General features: G+C 40.5%; 2 protein-coding genes across 4 annotated transcripts; one reads left to right on the top strand and one right to left on the bottom strand.

The window, feature by feature from the left end:
- Positions 1-278: 278 nt before the first annotated feature.
- glt8d2 (glycosyltransferase 8 domain containing 2) lies at positions 279-18134 on the bottom strand. Its single transcript, XM_079654417.1, has 11 exons — positions 17996-18134; positions 17022-17210; positions 12633-12676; positions 10702-10794; positions 9154-9361; positions 7855-7972; positions 7684-7768; positions 6761-6873; positions 4433-4599; positions 1629-1741; positions 279-662 (listed from the first exon to the last, which is right to left on the bottom strand). Exons 3-11 carry the CDS (start codon positions 12649-12651, stop codon positions 484-486), a joined length of 1095 nt encoding a protein of 364 aa, XP_079510543.1. The 5' UTR covers positions 12652-12676; positions 17022-17210; positions 17996-18134; the 3' UTR covers positions 279-483.
- On the top strand, positions 18024-24313 carry ankrd16 (ankyrin repeat domain 16; the record flags this gene model as incomplete). Of its 3 annotated transcripts, none has more annotated exons than XM_079654413.1 (7): positions 18024-18361; positions 19371-19591; positions 19902-19944; positions 21826-21934; positions 23022-23183; positions 23276-23354; positions 24078-24313. In XM_079654413.1, the coding sequence occupies 7 exons, from the start codon at positions 18024-18026 to the stop codon at positions 24239-24241; spliced, it is 1116 nt and encodes a 371-aa protein (XP_079510539.1). In that variant the 3' UTR covers positions 24242-24313. The 3 variants fall into 3 exon arrangements, with proteins under 3 accessions (XP_079510539.1, XP_079510538.1, XP_079510540.1); XM_079654412.1 differs by having other exon boundaries at positions 24039-24313; XM_079654414.1 differs by lacking the exon at positions 18024-18361 and adding an exon at positions 18402-18734 and having other exon boundaries at positions 24039-24313.
- Between the last annotated feature and the right edge of the window lie 1294 nt (positions 24314-25607).

Raw genomic sequence — 25607 nt, 5'->3', positions numbered from 1 at the left:
TCCGTTTCGTCTCCGTGTGGACGGGGCCTTAAACTGGAGTTTCCCGAGAATACTATGTAAAATGAAAGTCTTAGTATTTTTAAAATGCCAGAAAAAAAACACAATTCCTAAACCGACCCCCGACCCCTACATCCTCCCTGCAAACTTTTACTAGTGAACTGCCCAAAATAAGACAGTTTTATCATACAGATGTTAGAAACTAGAAGATTCCATTGTATTTTAAGGATATAAACGTATACCCGTGTATAATCCAGAAAACAGTAGAAGTGTAGAAGACATTTGATTCTAAAGCTTTGTTTATTTACAGGTAACTCATAAACATCACATTTAAAAACAGTACACAGGTTTCCAAAAATAAGAAACGGCTGTGTGCGTGTGTGTGAGAGAAAGAGATATAGAGAGAGTGAGAGTGTGTGTGAGAGAGCGAGTGTGTGAGAGAGAGAATGAGAGAGAGTGTGTGTTGGAACTGGGCCGATATGTTCTTTAGCTTTCACTCTTGGGTCGTACCAAGGAGAACCTTCTGGAGGGGTCTGGAACGAACCACCTCTCCCACAGGTCCAGGTGCACAGCAGGGTAGCTCCAGGGCTTAAAGGGGCCGTTCCAGTGCAGCAAGAGCGCCTCCTGCAGGAAACTCTCTGCATAACGGGCGTCTGGACTCCAGCCTGCACACAGGAGAGATTTACGAGTTAAAACTGCATCATTTCACACTTATATCTTATTTTTAAATAAGATCTAAAACTGGAGTAAATCCACCAGCTACCCTGCAGTATACAAAGTCCTTCAAACTAGCTGCACCTTTACCAGCTTTGAGAACACTTTCATGATCAATCATTATAAAACATATCATATCTATTATTCTGAAATGGACCAATCTGCACAACGACTAATTTTACTGTCGCTACTTTCACTATATTTTGATGAGAATACTTTTCTACTTTTACTTGAGGAACATTTTGAATGCAGGACTTTTACTGAAACAGAGTATTCCTACACTCTGGTACTTCTACTTTTACTCAAGTACAAGATCTGAGTACTTCTACTTTTACTCAAGTACAAGATCTGAGTACTTCTACTTTTACTCAAGTACAAGATCTGAGTACTTCTACTTTTACTCAAGTACAAGATCTGAGTACTTTTACTTTTACTCAAGTACAATATCTGAGTACTTTTACTTTCACTCAAGTACAAGATCTGAGTACTTTTACTCAAGTACAAGATCTGAGTACTTCTACATTTACTCAAGTACAATATCTGAGTACTTCTACATTTACTCAAGTATAAGATCTGAGTACTTTTACTCAAGTACAAGATCTGAGTACTTCTACATTTACTCAAGTACAAGATCTGAGTACTTTTACTCAAGTACAAGATCTGAGTACTTCTACATTTACTCAAGTACAAGATCTGAGTACTTCTACTTTTACTCAAGTGCAATATCTGAGTACTTTTACTCAAGTACAAGATCTGAGTACTTCTACTTTTACTCAAGTATAAGATCTGAGTACTTCTACTTTTACTCAAGTACTAGATCTGAGTACTTCTCACATCTCTAACACCTTAAATGTTGTTTTATTTAGCTTAGCATTTCCGATGCTAAGCTAGCTTCTGATTGGCACAGAGGATCTCACCGAGGTGTCTGACGTGCCACAGAGGGTCCAGTGTTGTGTATTTGTCGTGAAACACTATCAGCATGGGGGGGGTCGCTACTCCTCCTGCCATGGCACTACTGTAGATGTTCTGCCTGGAAGACAGGAGGAAGAGGGGGAAACAACTTTTACATATATTACAAATATAATTTATGTTGCAGCATGCACGTGTAAAATACAGTTTCAAGTGCTTAAAGGTCACCTATTGTGCAAAATCCACTTTTTCATGTCTCTTCTACATCAACATGTGTCCCCTCTTCTCCATGTCTCTTCTACATCAACATGTGTCCCCTCTTCTTCATGTCTCTTCTACATCAACATGTGTCCCCTCTTCTTCATGTCTCTTCTACATCAACATGTGTCCCCTCTTCTTCATGTCTCTTCTTCATCAACATGTGTCCCCTCTTCTTCATGTCTCTTCTACATCAACATGTGTCCCCTCTTCTTCATGTCTCTTCTACATCAACATGTGTCCCCTCTTCTTCATGTCTCTTCTTCATCAACATGTGTCCCCTCTTCTTCATGTCTCTTCTACATCAACATGTGTCCCCTCTTCTTCATGTCTCTTCTACATCAACATGTGTCCCCTCTTCTTCATGTCTCTTCTACATCAACATGTGTCCCCTCTTCTCCATGTCTCTTCTAAATCAACATGTGTCCCCTCTTTTTCATGTCTCTTCTACATCAACATGTGTCCCTCTTCTTCATGTCTCTTCTACATCAACATGTGTCCCCTCTTCTTCGTGTCTCTTCTACATCGACATGTGTCCCCTCTTCTTCGTGTCTCTTCTACATCAACATGTGTCCCCTCTTTTTCATTTCTCTTCTACATCAACATGTGTCCCCTCTTCTTCGTGTCTCTTCTACATCAACATGTGTCCCCTCTTCTTCGTGTCTCTTCTACATCGACATGTGTCCCCTCTTCTTCGTGTCTCTTCTACATCAACATGTGTCCCCTCTTTTTCATTTCTCTTCTACATCAACATGTGTCCCCTCTTCTTCATGTCTCTTCTACATCAACATGCGTCTCCTTTTCTTCATGTCTCTTCTACATGAACATGTGTCCCCTCTTCTTCATGTCTCTTCTACATCAACATGTGTCCCCTCTTCTTCCTGTGTCCTCTACATCAACATGTGTCCCCTGTTCTTCATGTCTCTTCTACATCAACATGTGTCCCCTCTTCTTCATGTCTCTTCTACATCAGCATGTGTCCCTTCTTCTTCCTGTCTCCTCTACATCAACATGTGTCCCCTCTTCTTCATGTCTCTTCTACATCAACATGTGTCCTCTCTTTTTCATTTCTCTTCTACATCAACATGTGTCCCCTCTTCTTCATGTCTCTTCTACATCAACATGTGTCCCTTCTTCTTCGTGTCTCTTCTACATCAACATGTGTCCCCTCTTCTTCGTGTCTCTTCTACATCAACATGTGTCCCCTCTTCTTCGTGTCTCTTCTACATCAACATGTGTCCCCTCTGTGGAAAGAGACTCTGAAAGTTTCAGGAACAAAGATTCTCTCTCTTTTTGATCCATTTCTATAAAAACCTGTCTGAAAATGAGCTGTTCAGATTTTGGCCACTTTATGATGTCATAACTATGTTTTGGCTTGAGTAACCATTAGCCAATCAGCAACCAAGGTACCACCCCCCTTATCACCTGAATCTCCTCCTAGAGCACCATTGTGTTCTTTGTAACCAAATGTCTCTCTGAGGGGCGTGGGGAGGGGCTCCTTATTTTCATCTAAAGCAGGGGTCGGCAACCTTTTTGATATGAAGTGCCATTTAAAAAAAAGAATTGTTATCAGCGTGCCAACCATAGGTGTCAACGATCGAGAATTATCAACCGGAGGGGGGTGGGGTTGAGGTGTTGGACGCTCGTGAACTATCAGCAGGAGGGCGGGGAAGCAGTGTGTGGACCTGTCAGCGCAACTCGCATGATGCCGAATTTAACAAACGCCTTTAAATAATTGGTTTAAACGGCATAATAATAAGGACGATCGTCCGTTCTGTGATTCTCCAGAGCACACATGCTATGATATTAGGGTCATGGAAGTGAAACGAGGAAGCGGAAAAACAGAGGTCTGTGATGTATTTTGTGAAACAGAAGAACAGCTAAATAAATGCAACGGCCTCCCAAGAAGAGCTCGCCTCTCTCCAGTCATTTAAGCTAAAGTGGGTTATTGAACCTGAAGCTTGTTGATTCTGTCCTCCTCGACTACGGTCTGGGAGCCGACAAGAAAGTTCAACACACAGATGGCCAGTCCGCCCCTTTGTAGCATATTATTTCGATGAGAGATGAGCAGATCGCCACTGGGCTTTCAACTAAATACACAGCCACGAAAAAACTGCGGCATTTGTACAGCTCCTTATGGGTACTGCAATTAGTGAAGTGCTTTATTCCTCTGTGGTGAAACGATCAGCACTGCACCACGGAGGAAAGCGGCAGAAAGTCACCTGGAGATAAAGAGAGCGGGGCTGCGTTACGTGCATGGCTTCCTTCTGCAGGTAACGGGGAGACGCGCTCTGGCGGCGGTCTCGTTCAGGATCGGAAAATACAATTTCAATATTTTGCACACTTATTCCACTTATTCCTAGTGTGCCACTGGTTACGGTGCCGCGTGCCAATGTTGGCACGCGTGCCAGGGGTTGCCGACCCCTGATCTAAAGTAACAGACAGAGAATCAGCACAAAAATTATTCAACTCTTGGTTAAAAGTCTCCAGAGCTTTCTCTTTAAACCCCATATGTGGAAAAATAATTGTTTCCAGAACTGCTCTCGGTGCCTACCTGAAATTCTCCTCCATCCACTTCTCCAGCTGTTTGGTGATCTTCTGTTTCTTCCACTCGCTGATATCGGCCACAAACACTCCGGGGTTGAAGGAGCACTCTCTGGGGTTGATGCCCAAATCTCTCACTTCCTGTTTCCTGTAGTCCAGGAAGCCCATATATGTTGTCTAAAGAGGAAAAGCTCAGAGAAGAGGACGCAGACATTTAATATTTAAATGCAGACGTGGGAAGTAACTAAGTACATTTACTCAAGTACTCTACTTAAGAACACTTTTGAGGTACTTTACTTGAGTATTTCCTTTTTTTGCTACTGTGTACTTTTCCTCCACTACATGTATTTAATACCTTTAGTTACTTCACAGATCTGGATGAATGGTGTGAAATATAATCAAGTGTTAAATCAGACTTTATTTCCACCTGGAGTAAATCCACAAGCTACCCTGCAGTATACAAAGTCATTCAAACTAGCTGCACCTTTACCAGCTTTGAGAACACTTTCATGATCAATCATTATAAATAATAAAACGGACAAGTCAAATCAAGCAATCTGATTGGTTCTTAGCCGTGATATACTGAGCGTATACCACGGGTAGAATTGTAAATTACTTTTCACAACAAGTCAGTATCCCTCCGCGTCTGAGAAAAACAGTATACCGTTGGGCTGAAAAGCAACAGGTTGCTTTTCATACTGGAACAAGAAAGCAGCGGAGAAGTAACGGGGCAGAAGCCCTCCTTTTTGACGCAGCGGTCCAGGCATAGACATCAAACGGCAAAACATATTCAGTGTGCAGTTTGTCATTAGGGCAGGGATATCTAGATACTTTTGAAGGTTTAACATAATGAGTTGTGCTACTTTTAAAGCAAGCAACGATGTTTTCAAATCTGTAATCAAAGAGGTCCGCAAAAACGCTATCGACCAATCAGATTGCTTGATTTGACTTGTCAGTTTTATAAATATATTTAAATTTCTTCCGTTACGAAACAAACTTACAAAGCATAAAATGGAAACATTTAAGATTAACTTCGACCTCCGGGGGGGTCTTACTATAGTATGGAGGAGTGGATTGAGCAGTGCCTATCTCCAGAAAAAAAAGCACCTAAACTGCTACATGCAGAGCTACGTGAAGAGCAGGTAGACCAACTGGAAAAGTACCACCATTCAAAAGCTTTCTGATGCGGGTCTTGAAACAAAGCAGAGAAATTATGACCGTTAGTGGCCACAGGTGCGAAAGCTCTCTCCAGGTTTACTGGAAGCACAATCTCGGGGACCGGAGAAAGTGGAGCAATATTCTCGCCACGCCAAGCAAGAGTAGTTGTCGATTCTTGTTCTGTTTTCTGTGAATATCTGCCTCATCCTCTCAGACTTTGAGTTGCGCGCGCTGCTAAAGAGACGTGTTACCATGGAAACCAAACAATGGTGTAGCTGTATTAAAGTCCGAATGGAAACAGTCGTGTGTAAATCTGATTTTGTCAGAAATCGGGAGAAATGCGGGTGAAATATGACCCCGGGAGGAAACCGGGAGAGGGCAATGAAATCGGGAGTCTCCCGCGAAAATCGGGAGGGTTGACAAGTATGGACTATTTTATTTTGAACATCATTATTTACTAATAAAAACTATTTAAATTAGAGTGTGTATTTTTCTTTCATATTGCCACACTTGGTAACCGTTTTATAAAAGCAATAGCTCACTTCAGGCCGTGATATATGCTCATTATATCACAGCTAAGGGGGTTGTCGCGTCGGGCCGAACCACGCCCCATAGCTGTGATATAATGAGCATATACCACGGCCTGTCGTGAGCTATTGCTTAAACATATCATATATATTATTCTGAAATGGACCAATCTACACAATGACTACTTTTACTGTCGCTACTTTAACTATATTTTGATGAGAATACTTTTACTTGAGGAACATTTTGAATGCAGGACTTTTACTGTAACAGAGTATTCCTACACTCTGGTACTTCTACTTTTACTCAAGTACATGATCTGAGTACTTCTACTTTTACTCAAGTACAAGACCTGAGTACTTCTAATTTTACTCAAGAACAAGATCTGAGTACTTCTACTTCTACTCATGTACAAGATCTGAGTACTTCTACTCTTACTCAAGAACAAGATCTGAATACTTCTTCCACCTCTGTTTAAATGTCTTTTCAAAGGAATACAACTAAAACATTCGGTATCATTTCCTCCAAGGACCAAAGTGAATATCCTGTAGTCTGTGACATTGGATAAAGACAACAGCATAGCTTTGTGCAGAAAACTCATTATATTTGTTTGTCTATTGATGACAAAGTGATAAGAGAAGACATAAAGCTCCACCTGCATGCCGATGCTTCGGACCATGTCATGAGTGGAGGGCAGGTCACAGTCTGTGGAGAACGCAGCAGCGTGACCCGGCTTCAGCTTTATATCAAACAGATCCTTGATGTCTCCTGAAAAGCAAAAAAAAAGCGCAATCTTTTCACCCTCTGTCTGAAACCAGAGCCCAGTCTGCTCTGATTGGTTAGCTGGTCGGCTCTGTTGTGATCAACTAAGAGATGTCCCGCCCCTTAGCCTATCACGTACAATGTGTTGGAGCTCTAGCCAATAGAAGCGTGAGTGTTATACAGTGATTTTAGCCTTTGCAGACCATTCACATGCACTAAAACCTATATAAAACACTACAGGACAGACAAACCCCCAAAAGCTTGATAGGGCCCTCTATCGTGTGTGTGTGTGTGTGTGTGTGTGTGTGTGTGTGTGTGTGTGTGTGTGTGTGTGTGTGTGTGTGTTTTTAATGTTAATTTTAATGTTAATTTTATTCCCTGCTTCTTTCAGCTCAAGACGACCAAGCGAGTTTACAACTTCTGCGCGCAGGACAGCCTTATAGATAGATAGATGGATAGATAGATAGATGGATAGATAGATGGATAGATAGATAGATGGATAGATAGATAGATAGATGGATAGATAGATAGATAGATAGATAGATGGATGGATGGATGGATGGATAGATAGATAGATAGATAGATAGATAGATGGATAGATAGATAGATAGATAGATAGATAGATAGATAGATAGATAGATGGATGGATGGATGGATGGATGGATGGATGGACGGATAGATAGATGGATAGATAGACACTACTGTACCTCAGTAGTAAGGACGTGTAATGTATATCTTTTCACTTTTTTTTCAACATTTGGTTCAAAGAGGTCCACTTTTCTGAAAGATACATCATTTAAAAAAGAGGCTCCTTACCCTGCACGATGACATCATCGTCCAGGTATATCACTCTCTTATGGTGGATGTCGAGCAGAGGGAGGTAAAAGCGCACAAAGTTGAGCTGAAAAACAAAACGAGAGTTATTTGACCTTTTTGTGACAGGCACATCACGAAAGTACAGACCAGAAAATACCAGAAAGAACTCACTGGATGCAGGAGATCAGGGCGAGAGGAGTCTGGCTTCACCTTCCCTTTCAGGACCATGGGGTTAAACTCCAGGATCTTATATTTAATGCTTTTCAGTTTAGACTTCATTATGTACTTTCTGGAAAACACAAAGAAAGTGAGATTAGGTCAATAAACATGATATTCATCAGTTTAGGCAATAACACTAGTAATTATTTATAGGAGCACTTTTCTTGAAACTCAAAAACACTTTATAGAGTAAAAAATCATGAAGACATAGTTAAAACAACACACTTAAAATATATATAACACAACATTCATTACAGATTAAAAACAGTTCTGAAGAGGTGAGTTTTGATTTGTGATTTCAATACGGTGAGATCTGGGATGTTAGATTCTGATACTCAGATTAGCAACTGATTAGATTTTCTTAAAGGTCCCCTGTTATCCTGTTTTTCATCAATATATCACAGGTCTCAGATATATACAGAGCCTGTCTCTGATTGGCTGAAACCCCACACAGATCATTGCAGTATTACCCATAATCCCCTCTGTTTCAGCCCTGTTTCCAAAGTGATGATTCTCTGTCTGTTACTTTAGATGAAAATAAGGAGCCCCTCCCCACGCCCCTCTGAGAGACATTTGGTTACAAAGAACTCAATGGTGCTCTAGGAGGAGATTCAGGTGATAAGGGGGGGGGGGGGGGGGGGGGCTACCTTGGTTGCTGATTGGCCAATGGTTACACAAGACAAAACATCGTTATGACATCATAAAGTGGCCAAAATCTGATCAGCTCATTTTCAGACAGGTTTTTATAGAAATGGATCAAAAAGAGAGAGAATCTTTGTTCCTGAAACTTTCAGAGTCTCTTTCCACAGAGGGGACACATGTTGATGTAGAGGAGACATGGAGAAGAGGGGACACATGTTGATGTAGAAGAGACATGAAGAAGAGGGGACACATGTTGATGTAGAAGAGACATGAAGAAGAGGGGACACATATTGATGTAGAAGAGACATGGAGAAGAGGGGACACATGTTGATGTAGAAGAGACATGAGGAAGAGGGGACACATGTTGATGTAGAAGAGACATGAAGAAGAGGGGACACATGTTGATGTAGAAGAGACATGAAGAAGAGGGGACACATGTTGATGTAGAAGAGACATGAAGAAGAGGGGACACATGTTGATGTAGAAGAGACATGAAGAAGAGGGGACACATGTTGATGTAGAAGAGACATGAAGAAGAGGGGACACATGTTGATGTAGAAGAGACATGAAAACGTGGATTTTGCTCAATAGGTGAGCTTTAAGACAAACCTTGTGAGTTTCACGGCGTCCCGAAGCGTGACGATGTAGAAGAAGACGTTGGAGTGTGTGTTGCTGGAGACGCTGTTGATGGACGCCATGGTGGCTCCGATTCTCTCCTCTGATGCACAGATGACGATGGGGACGACATCATCCACATCTGGATCTCTCGCTGCGGAGAGACCAGATCCACCTGCACCTCCGAGGCTCTTCCAGTCATCTGAGAATTAAGGAGTTTTTAACCAGAGGTGGGAAGCAGTGGAGTACAAATACTTTGTTTCTGTATTTCAGTACATGTTTCTGGTACCAGTACTTTACTCAACTACTTATTTTTCTGATGGCTTTTTACTTTGACTTCTTACATGTTGAACACAAACACCTGTACTTTCTACTTCTTACATGTTGAACCCAAATACCTGTACTTTCTACTTCTTACATGTTGAACCCAAATACCTGTACTTTCTACTTCTTACATGTTGAACCCAAATACCTGTACTTTCTACTTCTTACATGTTGAACCCAAATACCTGTACTTTCTGCTTCTCACATGTTGAACACAAATACCTGTACTTTCTACTTCTTACATGTTGAACTCAAATACCTGTACTTTCTACTTCTTACATGTTGAACCCAAATACCTGTACTTTCTACTTCTCACATGTTGAACACAAATACCTGTACTTTCTACTTCTCACATTTTGAACTCAAATACCTGTACTTTCTACTTCTTACATGTTGAACACAAATACCTGTACTTTCTACTTCTTACATGTTGAACTCAAATACCTGTACTTTCTACTTCTTACATGTTGAACACAAATACCTGTACTTTCTACTTCTTACATGTTGAACTCAAATACCTGTACTTTCTACTTCTTACATGTTGAACTCAAATACCTGTACTTTCTACTTCTTACATGTTGAACACAAATACCTGTACTTTCTACTTCTTACATGTTGAACTCAAATACCTGTACTTTCTACTTCTTACATGTTGAACACAAATACCTGTACTTTCTACTTCTTACATGTTGAACTCAAATACCTGTACTTTCTACTTCTTACATTTTCCAAACAGGCTGGTTCCTTTAGTCTGAATGTGTGTTTGGTGGCGTGATCATTATTACTTAGAGTCATTGCGTGCCTATTGATTTGAACACGATCCGTGTATCCATCATTTCCTGGTCTTCTCTAAAGAAGAGGGACCAATGGAAACGTTGTCATGTTGCCGTTGTTCAGCATGGAAACATTCATTAGCTAACAATGACATTATTGTTCTATTAATATAAAGGGAGGTCAGGTACTCTTTAAAACAGCTGCTAGTTATGGGTACTTTTTACTGAAGTACATTTCAAAGCCTCTTTACTTTGACTTGAGTAAAGAAGTTTAGTCAGTACTTCTACTTTCACCAGAGTATTTTTAAACATGAGTATCTGTACTTCTACTTGAGTAAAGGATGTAAATGATGACTTGTGCCATCTCTGCTTATACATACAATACACATTTAAAGTCAGTTTAATTTGCCTTACAAAGATTGAAATATAACCTGTGTGGAAATACCTGCGGGTTTGGGTCGAGGCGAGGCTCCGAGCAGTGAGCTGTGCAGCAGGAGACACACCATGAGCAGCAGGAGCACCACCAGGATCTGGTTAACTGGAAACAGAGGAATCAAACATACATGAGGTGGTATCCAATCAGACTGTAATCTGGGTCTTTAGCATCAACATAAAACTGAGTTTACTGATATATAGGATCGTGCTTTTTCTCATAGCGTCAGAAAAGGTATACTATGTATTGCAGACCAGATCTAAAGGAGGATTAAATCTCCATCTGCAACCGTTCACCGGACACTTTTATCACGTCTGCTCTTTCAGGTGCCATAACTACATCTGCACCTGAGATATTCAGGACTCACTGACCCTGGGAGGCAGATGTATGATTTCTAGCACACATATTTGGATTGCTTTGGACGGAGAGATAAAAAGAATTGAACAAAATGGAAAGCATGCGTAATATTTTTGGAAATCCCAGTTTCACTTACGGAGCTGACTAGTTTGCATTCAGTCCAAAGTGCTGTTTACACACTGGCTGGATACTCCTTACAGCCTCTCATATGGTTACCTCATCACACCCTCCCCCAACACACACACACACACACACACACACACACACACACACACACACACACACACACACACACACACACACACACACACACACACACACACACACACACACACACACACACACACACACACACACACACACACACACACACACACACACACACACACACACACACACACACACACACACACACACACACACACCCCCCCCCCCCCATGTATACATCACTTCAGGGGACATTACATTGACTTTCATACATTTCCTGGAGACTTATCCTAACCTTAACGGCCCGTCCACACAGCAGCGTTAAAAAAATCTTCCAACACTTCTGCCCATTCACTTTGAATGGGGTGACGTCACTTTGCTTCGCTTTTCGCCGAACTGCAAGCAAAGCGAAGGTTTTCAGGATTCAAAAGTTGAGCAATGTTCAACTTTTGAAGCTGAGCTGGAAGCGTCAGCCAATCAAATCCCGTTTATGCAAATCTGACAGTACAAGCGCTAGCCAATCAAACCGCGTGTAAACTGGGAGAGCCAGACCGCAGTTCATTTCCTCATTTTCCAAACGAGAAATTACGGTAGCAAATCACCCGGTTCTTTATGGCCAGTAACTATTTACCGGGATACAAACCGGAGGAACCAGGCATGGAGGGAGGTGGCAGAGGCAGTGGGTGAAACTGGTAGGTTTTCGCCTGTTTGGGGATTTTATATATATATATATATTGCTTGCATAAAATCCCCGGGTTTTTTTGCTTTGTATGTCGGGGGCGGGATATTCATGTGATTGGTTGTTGGTCGCGTTGCTCGCAAAAAATCCCCAAGCTTTCAGACACGCCCACCTCCAAGATTTTCAAGATTTTTTTTACGCTGCTGTGTGGACGGGCCGTAACCATAACCAACACATGCCTAACCCTAGCCCTAACCCTAACCAAGTCTTCACCCTAAAATGAATGATTCCCCTCATGGGGACCTCCATTATGTCCCTATAAGGGACGCGAGTCCCCACACGTCACTGTGTAAACAGATTTAGGTCCCCACAAGTATAGTAATGCTAGGCCACACACACACACACACACACACACACACACACACACACACACACACACACACACACACACACACACACACACACACACACACACACACACACACACACACACACACACACACACACACACACACACACACACACACACACACACACACACACACACACTAGATGCTTTCCTTCTGGGAAGTTTGGGACTTCCTTTCATAGACTTTACCCAAATACAATCTGGAGAAGACGTAGCTTCTTTGCCTCAACGTAATGTTTACAACCTGAGACGGTAAACCTGCCACTTTGCATTCACAGCACATTCACTTACCTTTTCTCAGGAGAGCCATATTTCATCGTTGCTTTGAACAACAGCTGCAAACACACAGAAAAAAAGAGCTATTAAGTGACTCAAGAGAAGTTGAAAGATTAAATATTCCTTGGCCTAACAATGACACATTGAAGGATTTTGCCTTTTCTTCTGAGGAGTATTGACACTGAAGCTTGGCAACAGAGCTCAAAGTGACGTAAAACGTTTGAAATATGTATTAATAAGATAACAGGCCTTGTGTATAAACAGTCAAAAGACATGGCTAAAGATTCAGGGTTTTTCTGCATAGACATTTAACTGTCAAGCTGCTTCTTCTTGGTCCTTTCAGCTGAAAAAGATAATCATTAGTGTGAACGTCTGAAATAAAAAACACTAACTACGTTTGACAAGGGACGTATCTATACAGCTGCTTACACACCTGTGATTTACACTTATATAACACACTTTAAAGAAGACATATGCTCATTTGCAGGTGTATATCAGTATGTAGTGTCTCTACTTTAAAGAGTCCTCTCCTGCTGATGTTCAGGTGTATATCAGTGTGTAATGTCTCTACTTTAAAGAGTCCTCTCCTGCTGATGTTCAGGTGTATATCAGTATGTAGTGTCTCTACTTTAAAGAGTCCTCTCCTGCTGATGTTCAGGTGTATATCAGAATGTACTGTCTCTACTTTAAAGAGTCCTCTCCTGCTGATGTTCAGGTGTATATCAGTATATAGTGTCTCTACTTTAAAGAGTCCTCTCCTGCTGATGTTCAGGTGTATATCAGTATGTAGTGTCTCTACTTTAAAGAGTCCTCTCCTGCTGATGTTCAGGTGTATATCAGTATGTAGTGTCTCTACTTTAAAGAGTCCTCTCTTGCTGATGTTCAGGTGTATATCAGTATGTAGTGTTTTTCTACTTTAAAGAGTCCTCTCCTGCTGATGTTCAGGTGTATATCAGTATGTAGTGTCTCTACTTTAAAGAGTCCTATCCTGCTGATGTTCAGGAGTATATCAGTATGTAGTGTCTCTACTTTAAAGAGTCCTCTCCTGCTGATGTTCAGGTGTATACCAGTATGTAGTGTCTCTACTTTAAAGACTCCTCTCCTGCTGATGTTCAGGTGTATATCAGTATATAGTGTCTCTACTTTAAAGAGTCCTCTCCTGCTGATGTTCAGGTGTATGTCAGTATGTAGTGTCTCTACTTTAAAGAGTCCTCTCCTGCTGATGTTCAGGTGTATATCAGTATGTAGTGTCTCTACTTTAAAGAGTCCTCTCCTGCTGATGTTCAGGTGTATATCAGTATATAGTGTCTCTACTTTAAAGAGTCCTCTCCTGCTGATGTTCAGGTGTATATCAGTATGTAGTGTCTCTACTTTAAAGAGTCCTCTCCTGCTGATGTTCAGGTGAATATCAGTATATAGTGTCTCTACTTTAAAGAGTCCTCTCCTGCTGATGTTCAGGTGTATATCAGTATGTAGTGTCTCTACTTTAAAGAGTCCTCTCCTGCTGATGTTCAGGTGTATATCAGTATATAGTGTCTCTACTTTAAAGAGTCCTCTCCTGCTGATGTTCAGGTGTATATCAGTATGTAGTGTCTCTACTTTAAAGAGTCCTCTCCTGCTGATGTTCAGGTGTATATCAGTATGTAGTGTCTCTACTTTAAAGAGTCCTCTCCTGCTGATGTTCAGGTGTATATCAGTATATAGTGTCTCTACTTTAAAGAGTCCTCTCCTGCTGATGTTCAGGTGTATATCAGTATGTAGTGTCTCTACTTTAAAGAGTCCTCTCCTGCTGATGTTCAGGTGTATATCAGTATGTAGTGTCTCTACTTTAAAGAGTCCTCTCCTGCTGATGTTCAGGTGTATATCAGTATAGTGTATCTACTTTAAAGAGTTCTCTCCTGCTGATGTTCAGGTGTATATCAGTATGTAGTGTCTCTACTTTAAAGAGTCCTTTCCTGCTGATATTCAGGTGTATATCAGTCTGTAGTGTCTCTACTTTAAAGAGTCCTCTCCTGCTGATGTTCAGGTGTATATCAGTATGTAGTGTCTCTACTTTAAAGAGTCCTCTCCTGCTGATGTTCAGGTGTATATCAGTATGTAGTGTCTCTACTTTAAAGAGTCCTCTCCTGCTGATGTTCAGGTGTATATCAGTATGTAGTGTCTCTACTTTAAAGAGTCCTCTCCTGCTGATGTTCAGGTGTATATCAGTATGTAGTGTCTCTACTTTAAAGAGTCCTCTCCTGCTGATGTTCAGGTGTATATCAGTATGTAGTGTCTCTACTTTAAAGAGTCCTCTCCTGCTGATGTTCAGGTGTATATCAGTATGTAGTGTCTCTACTTTAAAGAGTCCTCTCCTGCTGATGTTCAGGTGTATATCAGTATGTAGTGTCTCTACTTTAAAGAGTCCTCTCCTGCTGATGTTCAGGTGTATATCAGTATGTAGTGTCTCTACTTTAAAGAGTCCTCTCCTGCTGATGTTCAGGTGTATATCAGTATGTAGTGTCTCTACATGTCTCCATGCTTTAATGTTCAAAAAGCTCTTTATTGTTCTCATACTGTCTGTGCTGCAGCACCTCTTTTCACCCTCTGTCTGAAACCAGAGCCCAGTCTGCTCTGATTGGTTAGTTGGCCGGCTCTCTTGTGATTGGTCAACCGCTCAGAGATGTCCCGCCCCTTAGCTTATCACGTACAATGTGTTGGAGCGCTAGCTAATAGAAGCTTTGGAATTGTAGCCTTTGCAGACCGTTTACATGCACACAAACCTATAAATCACTACAGGAAAGGGAAGACGCAATAAAAGCGTAATAGGGCCCCTTTAAGACTACTTGAGGGGTTGGTTAGATTGCCACATACTCAAATTGTAATTTAAAAGTTAAAACAGTGAGAAATATGTTCCATTTCAAAGACACACAGAAATATATTTTTGGGCACACATTTTTATACAGTTTTGTTTGTTTCTGTGACAAACTGCCAGCTAACCTGATCTGCTGTAAACTCACTGAGGCCTGCGGACACATGTGGCTGCATTTTTTCTAAAACCTTCCACCAGTTCCTTCCTTCCTGATTCCAGGCCTACAGAATATAAATGCTTAAACAATGAAGGACAAAAAGCACATCTTATCCGTCCCACATCTCAAAAATCCTTTCATTTCTATCTCCTCTTATATTCGATATCTGGCTTTCATTGCGATCATTATTTTCCTCAGCCTAAACTTCAGCAGGAAGTAACACGCTTTTCGTTTCTTAATCATTTCACACCCTAAGAAGTGGACATCTGTTTTTTACATTTAACCACTTCCTTAGAAACCTGATAACTAAACTAGGACAGGACAATTAGTCATGCATTGCTTTCTAGATTGTTTGTCACATGTTTAGAGCAGCACAAAAACATCTGGACCGGATTAGCTTCAGATGCTTGAGGCCAAACACAGTCTCTCTGGTCTGCAGCCAAAACAAAAAATTGGTAATCCACTCCAAACTCTTTAAATTACAATGCAATACATTTACATGTGATATGTTATCCTATCTCAATGCATTTCTAGACACAATGTCAATGTTTTTGCACCAACAGATGCAAATCCTCATGTTGTTTTGTACCATTTGTAAAGTTAATTTGAAGATTGTGTCAAATATATTACATTAAATATCAGTAAAAAGGTTATCTCCTGTTTTACAATAGTTTATTTGCTCTACCCAGGGATCATTGATAAGTTTAAATACATAAATAATTTCCAGAAGTTCCTAAAAAGTTGCAATATAACAATGTAATTGTAGGTAAAGGGGGTGTGGGTCCGGTCCGAATCCAACCACTTAAATCACTGCAACAAAAAAAACCTAACCTGGATAGAGTAGTCTGCTTTATCTGAAACTCTCTTCACAATGCTGTAACATTTTATTGATTTCTATTGGAGTTAAGTTGTTAATGTTGATGTTTCTATCAAACAAGCTTAAAGAGGGGAAAGCCCTTCCTGCAAGGCAGAAAGATGTATACAAAAAGAGAAAGAACACATAAAACTACCAAAATTGTATTGACACATCAGTAAACTGTGTCATGGAGCTTGTAGCTTGTTTTCAATTGTTCTTTAAATAAAAAGTTAAAAGGACAGATTTTTAAATTATCCTGAAACAATTTCTTTCAGTTTAAAAGGACAGAAAGTTCTCTTGTCCAACACATACAACAAAGCTGCATAAATAGGTCAAAATAAACAAAACATGTGTCGAAATAAGCAATGAAAAATAGCCTTTGCAGACCATTGACATGCACAAAAACGAACTGTGTCGTTTTTCGCTAACAGTGCACTTTAGAAGAAATGAATTAGGAGGTGTGCCCCTGTTGGTCTGAAGTGTAAATTATCAATAAGGACCACAATCAAAGCAAACGTAATATATCATAAATGTACCTACCAGACAAAGAAGGTGGCAATGCGGTCAGTTTCATTCCTGCTGTTCATGGTCCATGTTGTAAAACCTTTTAGGACTGAGACTCTGACCAACAATCCCACTTTTCTGTATCCCCCACTTTTTTTTCTCCTTCTCCTTCTCCTTCTTCCCTCCAGATGTGACTCATCTTGTTCACCAACGCTGAGTCCTTTGCTGACATGTTGCCAAACACTGGATTAGCGCTCATAAATTAACAGAACCAGCAGTGATACTGAAAACATAATTATATCTGCTGTGAAAACTACGGGTTTTCTGCTGTTATTTAAAGGACTTTAGTCACGATGTGAGAGAAAGAAACGTGTTTATAAGCTTCATTTAAACAAGGGGGCATTGCCACACACGTACATAGGTATGTATATAGCTACGATTTGGCAGATTACTTATATTTTAAAATCATTGAAGAAAAAAGCGAGTTAAAGAAATGTGGGACTATTTTAACGAGCCAAATCGCACGTTGTCACAAAAACTACATTTCCCACAATGCCTAGGGTGCCGGTCTGCCGAAAAGGACGACTAAGATGTATTCCTTATTTAAAGTTTCTTCTACTTGAGTACATAAACAAGAATAAATTACATATATGAATACATTATTTGTACTTAATACATACATGTGTTATTTCATTATCAACTATAAGTGCTATCTTAAATATTTGTGTATCAAACGTTGTCTTTTAAGTCGAAAACATTATTTACTTTCAAATAACATCACATTTTCTATATAATAATAATTACAAAATATTCATAATAGATTTAGTTTGTTTCTGCATTTTTTCTTATACTTTATTTGTGGTAACGCAGTCACAGTGTAAGGTCATGGTTGGCCATTTAATTTATTCCTACTCTGCAATAGAAACTGGTAAACAATTTATTCCAGCATGTCTTCAAGAAGCCTAGCTTAACTATTTTCTATGAATTGACCAGTTAGTGACCTTGTTTACCTGCAGCAGCCTTTAACCTGCACCCAGCATGGACGAAAACACGTTAAAACAGCTGGTAAAGCTCACTCAGGAGGGACAGTTAAACTCCCTGGAGAAACAGGTAACATCAGGAGGCTCCGTGGCTCTTCAGACAGTCAGTAATAAACACTTTGGTCGGTCAGGAGACACTTTGCTGCACTACGCTGCCAGAAAGGGACACCTTGACATTGTGGAGTATCTAATAAAGCGGGTTGGCGTGGATGTGGATGTTTACAACAACGACTACAAGAGGCCGCTGCACGAGGCTGCTTCTATGGGACATCAGGAGTGTGTTAGCTATCTTCTCCGTGAAGGAGCCAAAGTGGACAGTCTGAAGAAAGCTGACTGGTGAGTATACATGAGTCAAAAATAATTTAAAAAAACGAGGAGAAATTGCGCCCTCTTGATCTTTAAATACCAACTGCACGGTGGTCAATGCCAGTTCCCTTCGATAGCTCAGTTGGTAGAGCGGAGGACTGTAGAGGCGGAAAGCTGAAATCCTTAGGTCGCTGGTTCAATTCCGGCTCGAAGGAGAATCTTTTTAACATGTTTTTTAAAGACCGATAACTATCCCTTTTATATATATTTACAAAACACGTGTATAACATACAGTGGAAACGGTGATGAAGAGACAAAGAAAGCACAATTCTTCGTATCGACTGTGGCTTAATGTTTGCCTCGTGTTGTACGAGTCCGTCAAAGATAACAACAAGCTGCAAAGGTCTGTTTTATTTTTTAAGAAGTTTAAAACAATATTCTGTCCATCTAAACTCAAAATGATTTCTTGCAGTGCACAATTATTATATTTTGTATTAATCAGTATCCCAAATCCTGCTGACTATTTCACTGTCCGAACAAGGCAATAGATGTAAAATCTACTAAATCAACTTAATAATGATGTCAAATTGAACGATATGAGACGTGAATATTAATATAAATGTTGTTATCCATTATTTGCATTCACATTTGTAATTACTTTTTATATGATGCAAGAAAAATCACTTATTATGGGATGTAATGCATGTAAAAGTGTGAAAGTCACGACAAAAATGCGCAGTATATTTGACGCTGTCTAGTCCAAATTAAACTAAAGAGGAAAAAAATACAAGACAATTATTTAGAAATGTGATTCTTCTATTTATAGATATTTATACAGTATTTCCTGTAAAATATTAATAATAGATTACATTTGTATAGCGCCTTTCATGGGACCCAAGGCTGCTTTACATAGTGAACAAACAAACAAACAAAAACAAAAAATTAACTATATCTACAAGAAAACCAACAACAGCAACAACAGCAACAACAGCAACAACCCCTGTGTTCTGTGAGTGTATCAGTCTCTCTTCTCTCTCAGGACCCCCCTGATGATGGCCTGCACCAGGAGAAACCTCTCTGTGATCGAGGAGCTGCTGAGTCTCGGTGCTGACCCTCAGCTGAGAAACAAAGATGGCTGGAACTGTTTCCAAATCGCCTGCAGGGAGGGGGATCCTCTGGTCATAAAACAGCTGCTTCTTATCAGGCCGGACGTCTGGAGGACGGAGAGCAAGACGCAGAGGACTCCTCTACACACTGCAGGTAAGACGTGCTCTGGTTTACACCATTACATCTTGTAGCACTCGAGTCTTTGTAGCTCCGTTTCAATTGTTGTCTTTGTAAGCAGACTGCAATGCAATGTTCAATAACGTCTCTGTCATAAAGTCAAGTTCTACCCAAATTAATTCCTAACACTTCCCCTTGTGGTTTTACTACATGAATAACATCTGTTTCAGGTGATCACTGAGTGAAGGACTGAGTCAAATAAAAAATGTTTCTCTCTCCTGTTACTTGAATGATCTTTGTGTTCATTGTCAGATTATAACCAGTACTCTCTCTGTTCATCATGCAGCGATGCACGGCTGCGAGGAGGTTGTTAGCATCTTGCTGGAGAGGTATGTAAACATTTTGTATGGGGAATATTTCACATAAAACAAATAGAAAACACTAGAAAGTTACATATTATGATTTAAAACCAACACTCAAATATGTAAGTAGCTAAGCTGAAAAGATCGTTTGTTTACTTACATTTCCCACCCCTTGTTTGGGATAGAAATACTAGGGGTGGGAATCACCAGGCTCCCCACGATACGATACTATCGCGATACTTAAGCCACGATACGATAGTATTAAGATTCTACGATATGCCAAGTATTGCGATACGATATATTGCATTTCTGATATCTTTCCCCGCTGACTCCATCTTTGTTTGACTAACTTCCTGCTAATCCCACTGACTTTACCCCTGCACAAGAAAAAGCTCAGCACCATCTTCTAGTGCAGGGGTCTGCAACCTTTTTGACCAAAAGAGCCATTTTGCTGCTTTTTCCCCCAAAAAATTTTGTCTGGAGCCGCAAAACATATTTCATAGCTTGATAGCTAATAAAGTTGTATTTATTGTTATATCAGACAAAAACTACAGTTGTATTGCATTTATTAGGCTATTTATTACATTATATAAAACTGTTAACCTCTAATAAGAAACAAAGAACTCCTATAAGGAGAATTAGAAATAATACACAGGCCTACTTTAAAATAAATTAAACACAGCACTTGGGGAGTCCTCTGCACATTTGAAGGAAATGGAAAGGAAATATTATTAAAATGGGCCCACTTTGAAATAAATAAAACCTATAGCTGCACCCTAAAAAGAGTTAAAGGTGGGTAAGAATGGAGAAACCAGCTCGAGTGCGCTAGAATTTGAAAATACACAACCGGGAAAAATATGCCTCTTCCTTCAGACTTTCTCACAGAGCCCCTCCTCCAACACACACGAACGCGCACATGAACAAGGAGGCCACGAGATAAATGTGTGCACAGATGGAAGGCTGACAGGCAGGTAGGCCATCCAGTTATTTTAGCCGGGCCGGCTCAGATGATTGGTCGTGCTTTTTACAGCGCTACGGCTTCCAGAGATTAATGTTTGTATGTATTTATTGTCAAAGCACTTCAGATATTCATTGCTATCGGGACGTTAAGAGCATTCCATGGAATATAACAAAAAGTGTTTTCTGAAATAAATGACATACCCCATTGAATTATGACTGAAGATCGTCAGCTGTCTTCCTCTCCGTGTTGTTCCCGTTGTTCCTCGATACGTAAAGGCTGTAGCACCTTTGACAACTTCTCTCTACATATCAAACATACCGGTAAACCAGCATCGTTTGCTGTGAAAGCATATAACTATGTCCACACAGAATTAAATCCTGTGTTCCTCCGGTATTTTTCTTTGATTTATCCATAGTTTGCTCATCGAGCCGGGGGTCTGGTTATTCACCCGCAGGAAAAGGCGCTCGTGCGGGACCTATAGCAGGATGTGACGCAAATTTTAGTTGACCTAATTAATACCGTTTTGTTTTTTATTTGTATGTGTCACAGTATCACCTCAAAATACAAGATACGAAACATTTTCAACCATGCAACAAAATATAAATAGTCCTACAAATACTTTTATTTTATTTCCTTCCTATTTTTGTCTAAGCTCAAGGGAGCCAGAGCAGAGGGCTTAAAGGGCCGCATGCGGCCCGTGGGCCGCGGGTTGCCGACCCCTGTTCTAGTGGGTTGAAAAAGCAATTGTTACCAAAACTTTAATTTGGAATTGCAATATGAATAGTTTATATAATAAAATATCGATACTTGGCGTCTGTGTATCGATACAATATAGCCACGCAAAGTATCGCGATACTTTGCTGTATCGATTATTTCCACCACCCCTAATACATACAGTATATTGCAGGTCTCACACTTGTCTGACTGTCTCTTCCGTTTTCTCCCAGATGTGTCTACCCCCCCGACAGTCCTGACAGCTGTGGAGCGACTCCTTTCATGGACGCCGTGAGGAACGGACACATTTCTGTAGCCAGGCTGCTTTTAGAAAAACACCAGGTAAAAAGAAAAGGCCTTTTTAAATCAGCTTCTGCTAAATTGGGCAAGTACTCACATCTACGGTCCGCTGACTCTGTAGACTCTGCTAAATGTCATCTAAAGACATTCCTGTTTGGGCAGGCGTTTGGGTAACTTGTGTTTCTCACAATGTATTGTGTTTTTAGGACTTCTTAACACGTGGCTTGTGTGGTCATTTCATCTTTTATGATTCGTATGATGTTTCAATGCTTTGTCAAGCACTTTGTGACTAAGTCTGGGAAAAGCGCTTTATAAATAAATGTTACATATACCTCGTTCACACCAACGGTGTTTCAGGGCCGGTTCGGAGCTGGAGCTTGAAAAGCACCGGGTTTTCCTGTTCACACCGCAGCGGAGCAGCCTCTTAGCTCTGTAATCCGGTTCATTTCGAGCACCAAAAAATTATCCGGCCAGAGCAAAAGCACTGCATACGTCACGCTTACCTCGAGGCGGGGGCAGGGGCGGGGGCGGGGGCAGGGGCGGGATCAACTCCTGAACAACAACAAAAAGCCCGCCTTTTATCCAGTTTGTACACAACGATGGAGAAACTTAACAAGCAGCAGTGGTCCACTGAAGAGACCAGCTACCTACTGGGAATCTGGTCTTCTGAAGAGGTACAGAGGAAGCTGGAGCACAATCGGCCATTGTTGTTGTTGCCGGTGTCAGCTGTGAGGGGTTTCCGCGCGGTTTGGCTTTATGAAGCAGGCACGCAAACGGTTACGTCATGAAGCAAACGATGACGCAATGACGCAGCACCAGTCGGACTCTGGGCGTTGTGAAAAGAGCCGGAGCTAAACCGAAGAACCGGTTCTGAACATGAAAAGCTCTAGCACGGAGCTTGAACCGGAGTTGCGTTGGTGTGAATGAGGTATCACTTACTGACTCACTCTCTATAATATCAGGGCCCTCTAGAAACTTTTTTTTTAGCATTGCAACACGATCTGAGTCGTCTGTCTTATCTGTTGCTTTGTTCCCCAGGTTTCAGATTATTTTCACATGAACATTTCTTAATTATGTATCTTTTATTTTCATTATCGTACAACAAAATAACAATAACTGTTTTCTGCAGGCGTCTCCAGCAGCAGCTGACAGTGTCGGGGCTCAGGCGGTGCATCAGGCTGCTGTTACCGGGCAGAACGAGGCGCTGCGCTTCCTGGTGAAGGAGCTGAATGTAGACGTGAACCAGAGGACGACTGACATCCAGCTCACTGCCCTGCACTACGCTGCAAAGGTCAGATTAGTGAATACCTAAAGGGCACTTCTTCCCCTGCTGGGGCTACGTGGAGATAACATGTCTTTCCTATTTTAATCTGTGTCTTTCAGGAGGGCCACACGTCTACTATAAAAACACTGCTTGAGTTTGGGGCTGATCTTCATGTTCGGGACAAAAAGGGAAGAACTGGTAAGCAGTTTTAAACTTCGACTACAGTGGCTACAGTGGTTTTTAACAAACAGGAAGCCGCTGAAAATGAGGTTTCAAACCATAAATATCTTTACAACAATAGAGGCTTCAAAGCTAACATTTCTAGTTTAAAGAATGTGCACTCAAGTGTTTCCTCCTTGCTTACTTATAGTCAATGTGACGGCAAAGTTAACAAAAACTATGAAAAGCATTTCTGAAAAAGACTACTTTATGAATAATGCAATATGTGTTATTTACTTGTGCAGCAGCTAAGGCTTAGCCTGCAATAATGACAGCAAATGTGGATCGACATAAAACAAAATATTATGCAAACCAATGGCTTCCTGGAAGGTCAAAATAAAAATAATTAAAGTATAAATAAATACCAGTATGATCCCCTTACGACTAGGACTGCTACTTTTATTTTTTTCATTATTATCTGGTCTGTGAAGTGCCAGAAAATGGTGATAAAGTGTCATTAACGTCCAAGGTGAGATATTTAAATATCTTGTTTTGTCAGTCCACAAACCCCAATGATATTACATGTAATAATCAAACGGAGAAAAGAATGTACATTTAAGAGGATGAGAACCGCATTTTGTTCCAATTGTTTTTAATGAAAAATCACTGTAACCGTTAACTGATTATAGAACAACAAATCAATAAGTTGTCAAATCTTTGCAGCTCTGTTGAACCCCATCCTGTGCTCTCTTCTGCTGGCAGCTCTTCACATGGCGTGCATCGGGCAGCGCTCAGATGCCGCCATGACACTCCTCCAGCTGGGCCTCAAAGACTCAGAGGACACATCTGGCACATCTGCACGGCAGCATGCGAAGAAACCGGACGTAGTGCAGGCGTTTGAATGTGGAATACAAGACCCATCATAGACAATACCATACAGAGGCTGCTACTGGTTCTGTTACACTCTTTGAATAAATATTTAATGTGATTAAAGTCAAGATTGCTGTGTTGTGTATTCTTGAGTAACAACATTTAGGGACCTTGATCACATGGATTGAATGGAAGTCTTGCTTCAGTCTTTTATGTTTACAAAAAGGCCATAATGGTGCTGCATTGAAGTAAATATCTTTTAAGAAAGTGCTTTGCAGTGAGGTTTAGACATGATTAAACATGTGCCCGCTGAATTGATACGAACAAATCTAAGCTTTGAACACCAACTCTATTATGTATAATTAAATACTAGTAGTACATCCATGTAAATGTGCATGAAATATATTGTATGTAGTTTTAGGCTCCTGACAGATTAATGTGTTTAAAGGCCTTGCTGGCTGACTGTAAGTACAATAAAATCCAATCCTATCAAAGCAGAATTAGGTGAGTAATACAGAGGCTTTATGACTGTCACTGAGTTCACTTTACAGCTGTGTCAATCATTAATCTAGTCCACGGTGAAACAGTGAAATGAGACTACATTGCATTTCTCATTGTTTCACTCCATTTCTGGGTGGAATTCCTCATGATGAATGTCTTCTAAAATAGGAGCGGGTATAGCCTCTGGAGCTCTGAAACCCGGCCATCACACACATCTTTGCTATCCAACATCCTCATTAATACACTGAATAAACGGGCAGTGTGTTAAGGAGACATTTCTGGAAAAATATCTCCTCAAAACAGATTTAAACCGAGAGTAAACAGGAAAAGTTTGGACATTTCTTCCTGTCAAAACGGCAGCTGGGTCACATGATTTTTTCCATGTCAGCTGACTGGATCCAACCAAAAAAGAAAAATATATTAAGTCGAGAGACGGTATTTACAGTTTACACAGATATATAATGTGTGTTCTGTTTTATTTTCAACTTTTATTTTTTTATTTATACATTTATTTATTTCTATTTCTATTTATTTATTCTTGGATTTATTTATTCCTGTTTATATTCCCCAAAACGTTTTTTTTTTAACATTTATTTATTGTTTTATTTATGTGTTCCTTTCTGTTTTTATTCCTTTATTTATTCCTGTATTTATGCATTTGTTACATTTTGACTTGTGTCATGTTCTGTCCTCCATACCTGTGTGCTTGTTGGTGCATAAAGCAGGTACAAATCACAGAAGAAGAAGAAGAAGAAGAAGAAGAAGAAGAAGAAGAAGAAGAAGAAGAAGAAGATTACACTTATTGTCATTTACAGGTACTAGTAACGAAACGGTTTCTCTGCATTTGACCCATCCTAGTGTTAGGAGCAGTGGGCTGCCATTATGTACGGCGCTCGGGGATCACAGCAAGACCTATAGTTG

This window comes from Notothenia rossii (genome assembly GCF_949606895.1).
Source record: "Notothenia rossii genome assembly, chromosome: 10".
NCBI classification, from domain to species: domain Eukaryota; kingdom Metazoa; phylum Chordata; class Actinopteri; order Perciformes; family Nototheniidae; genus Notothenia; species Notothenia rossii.
The sequence above is the reverse complement of the archived record's forward strand: the minus strand, read 5'-3'. Positions and strand labels throughout refer to the sequence as shown.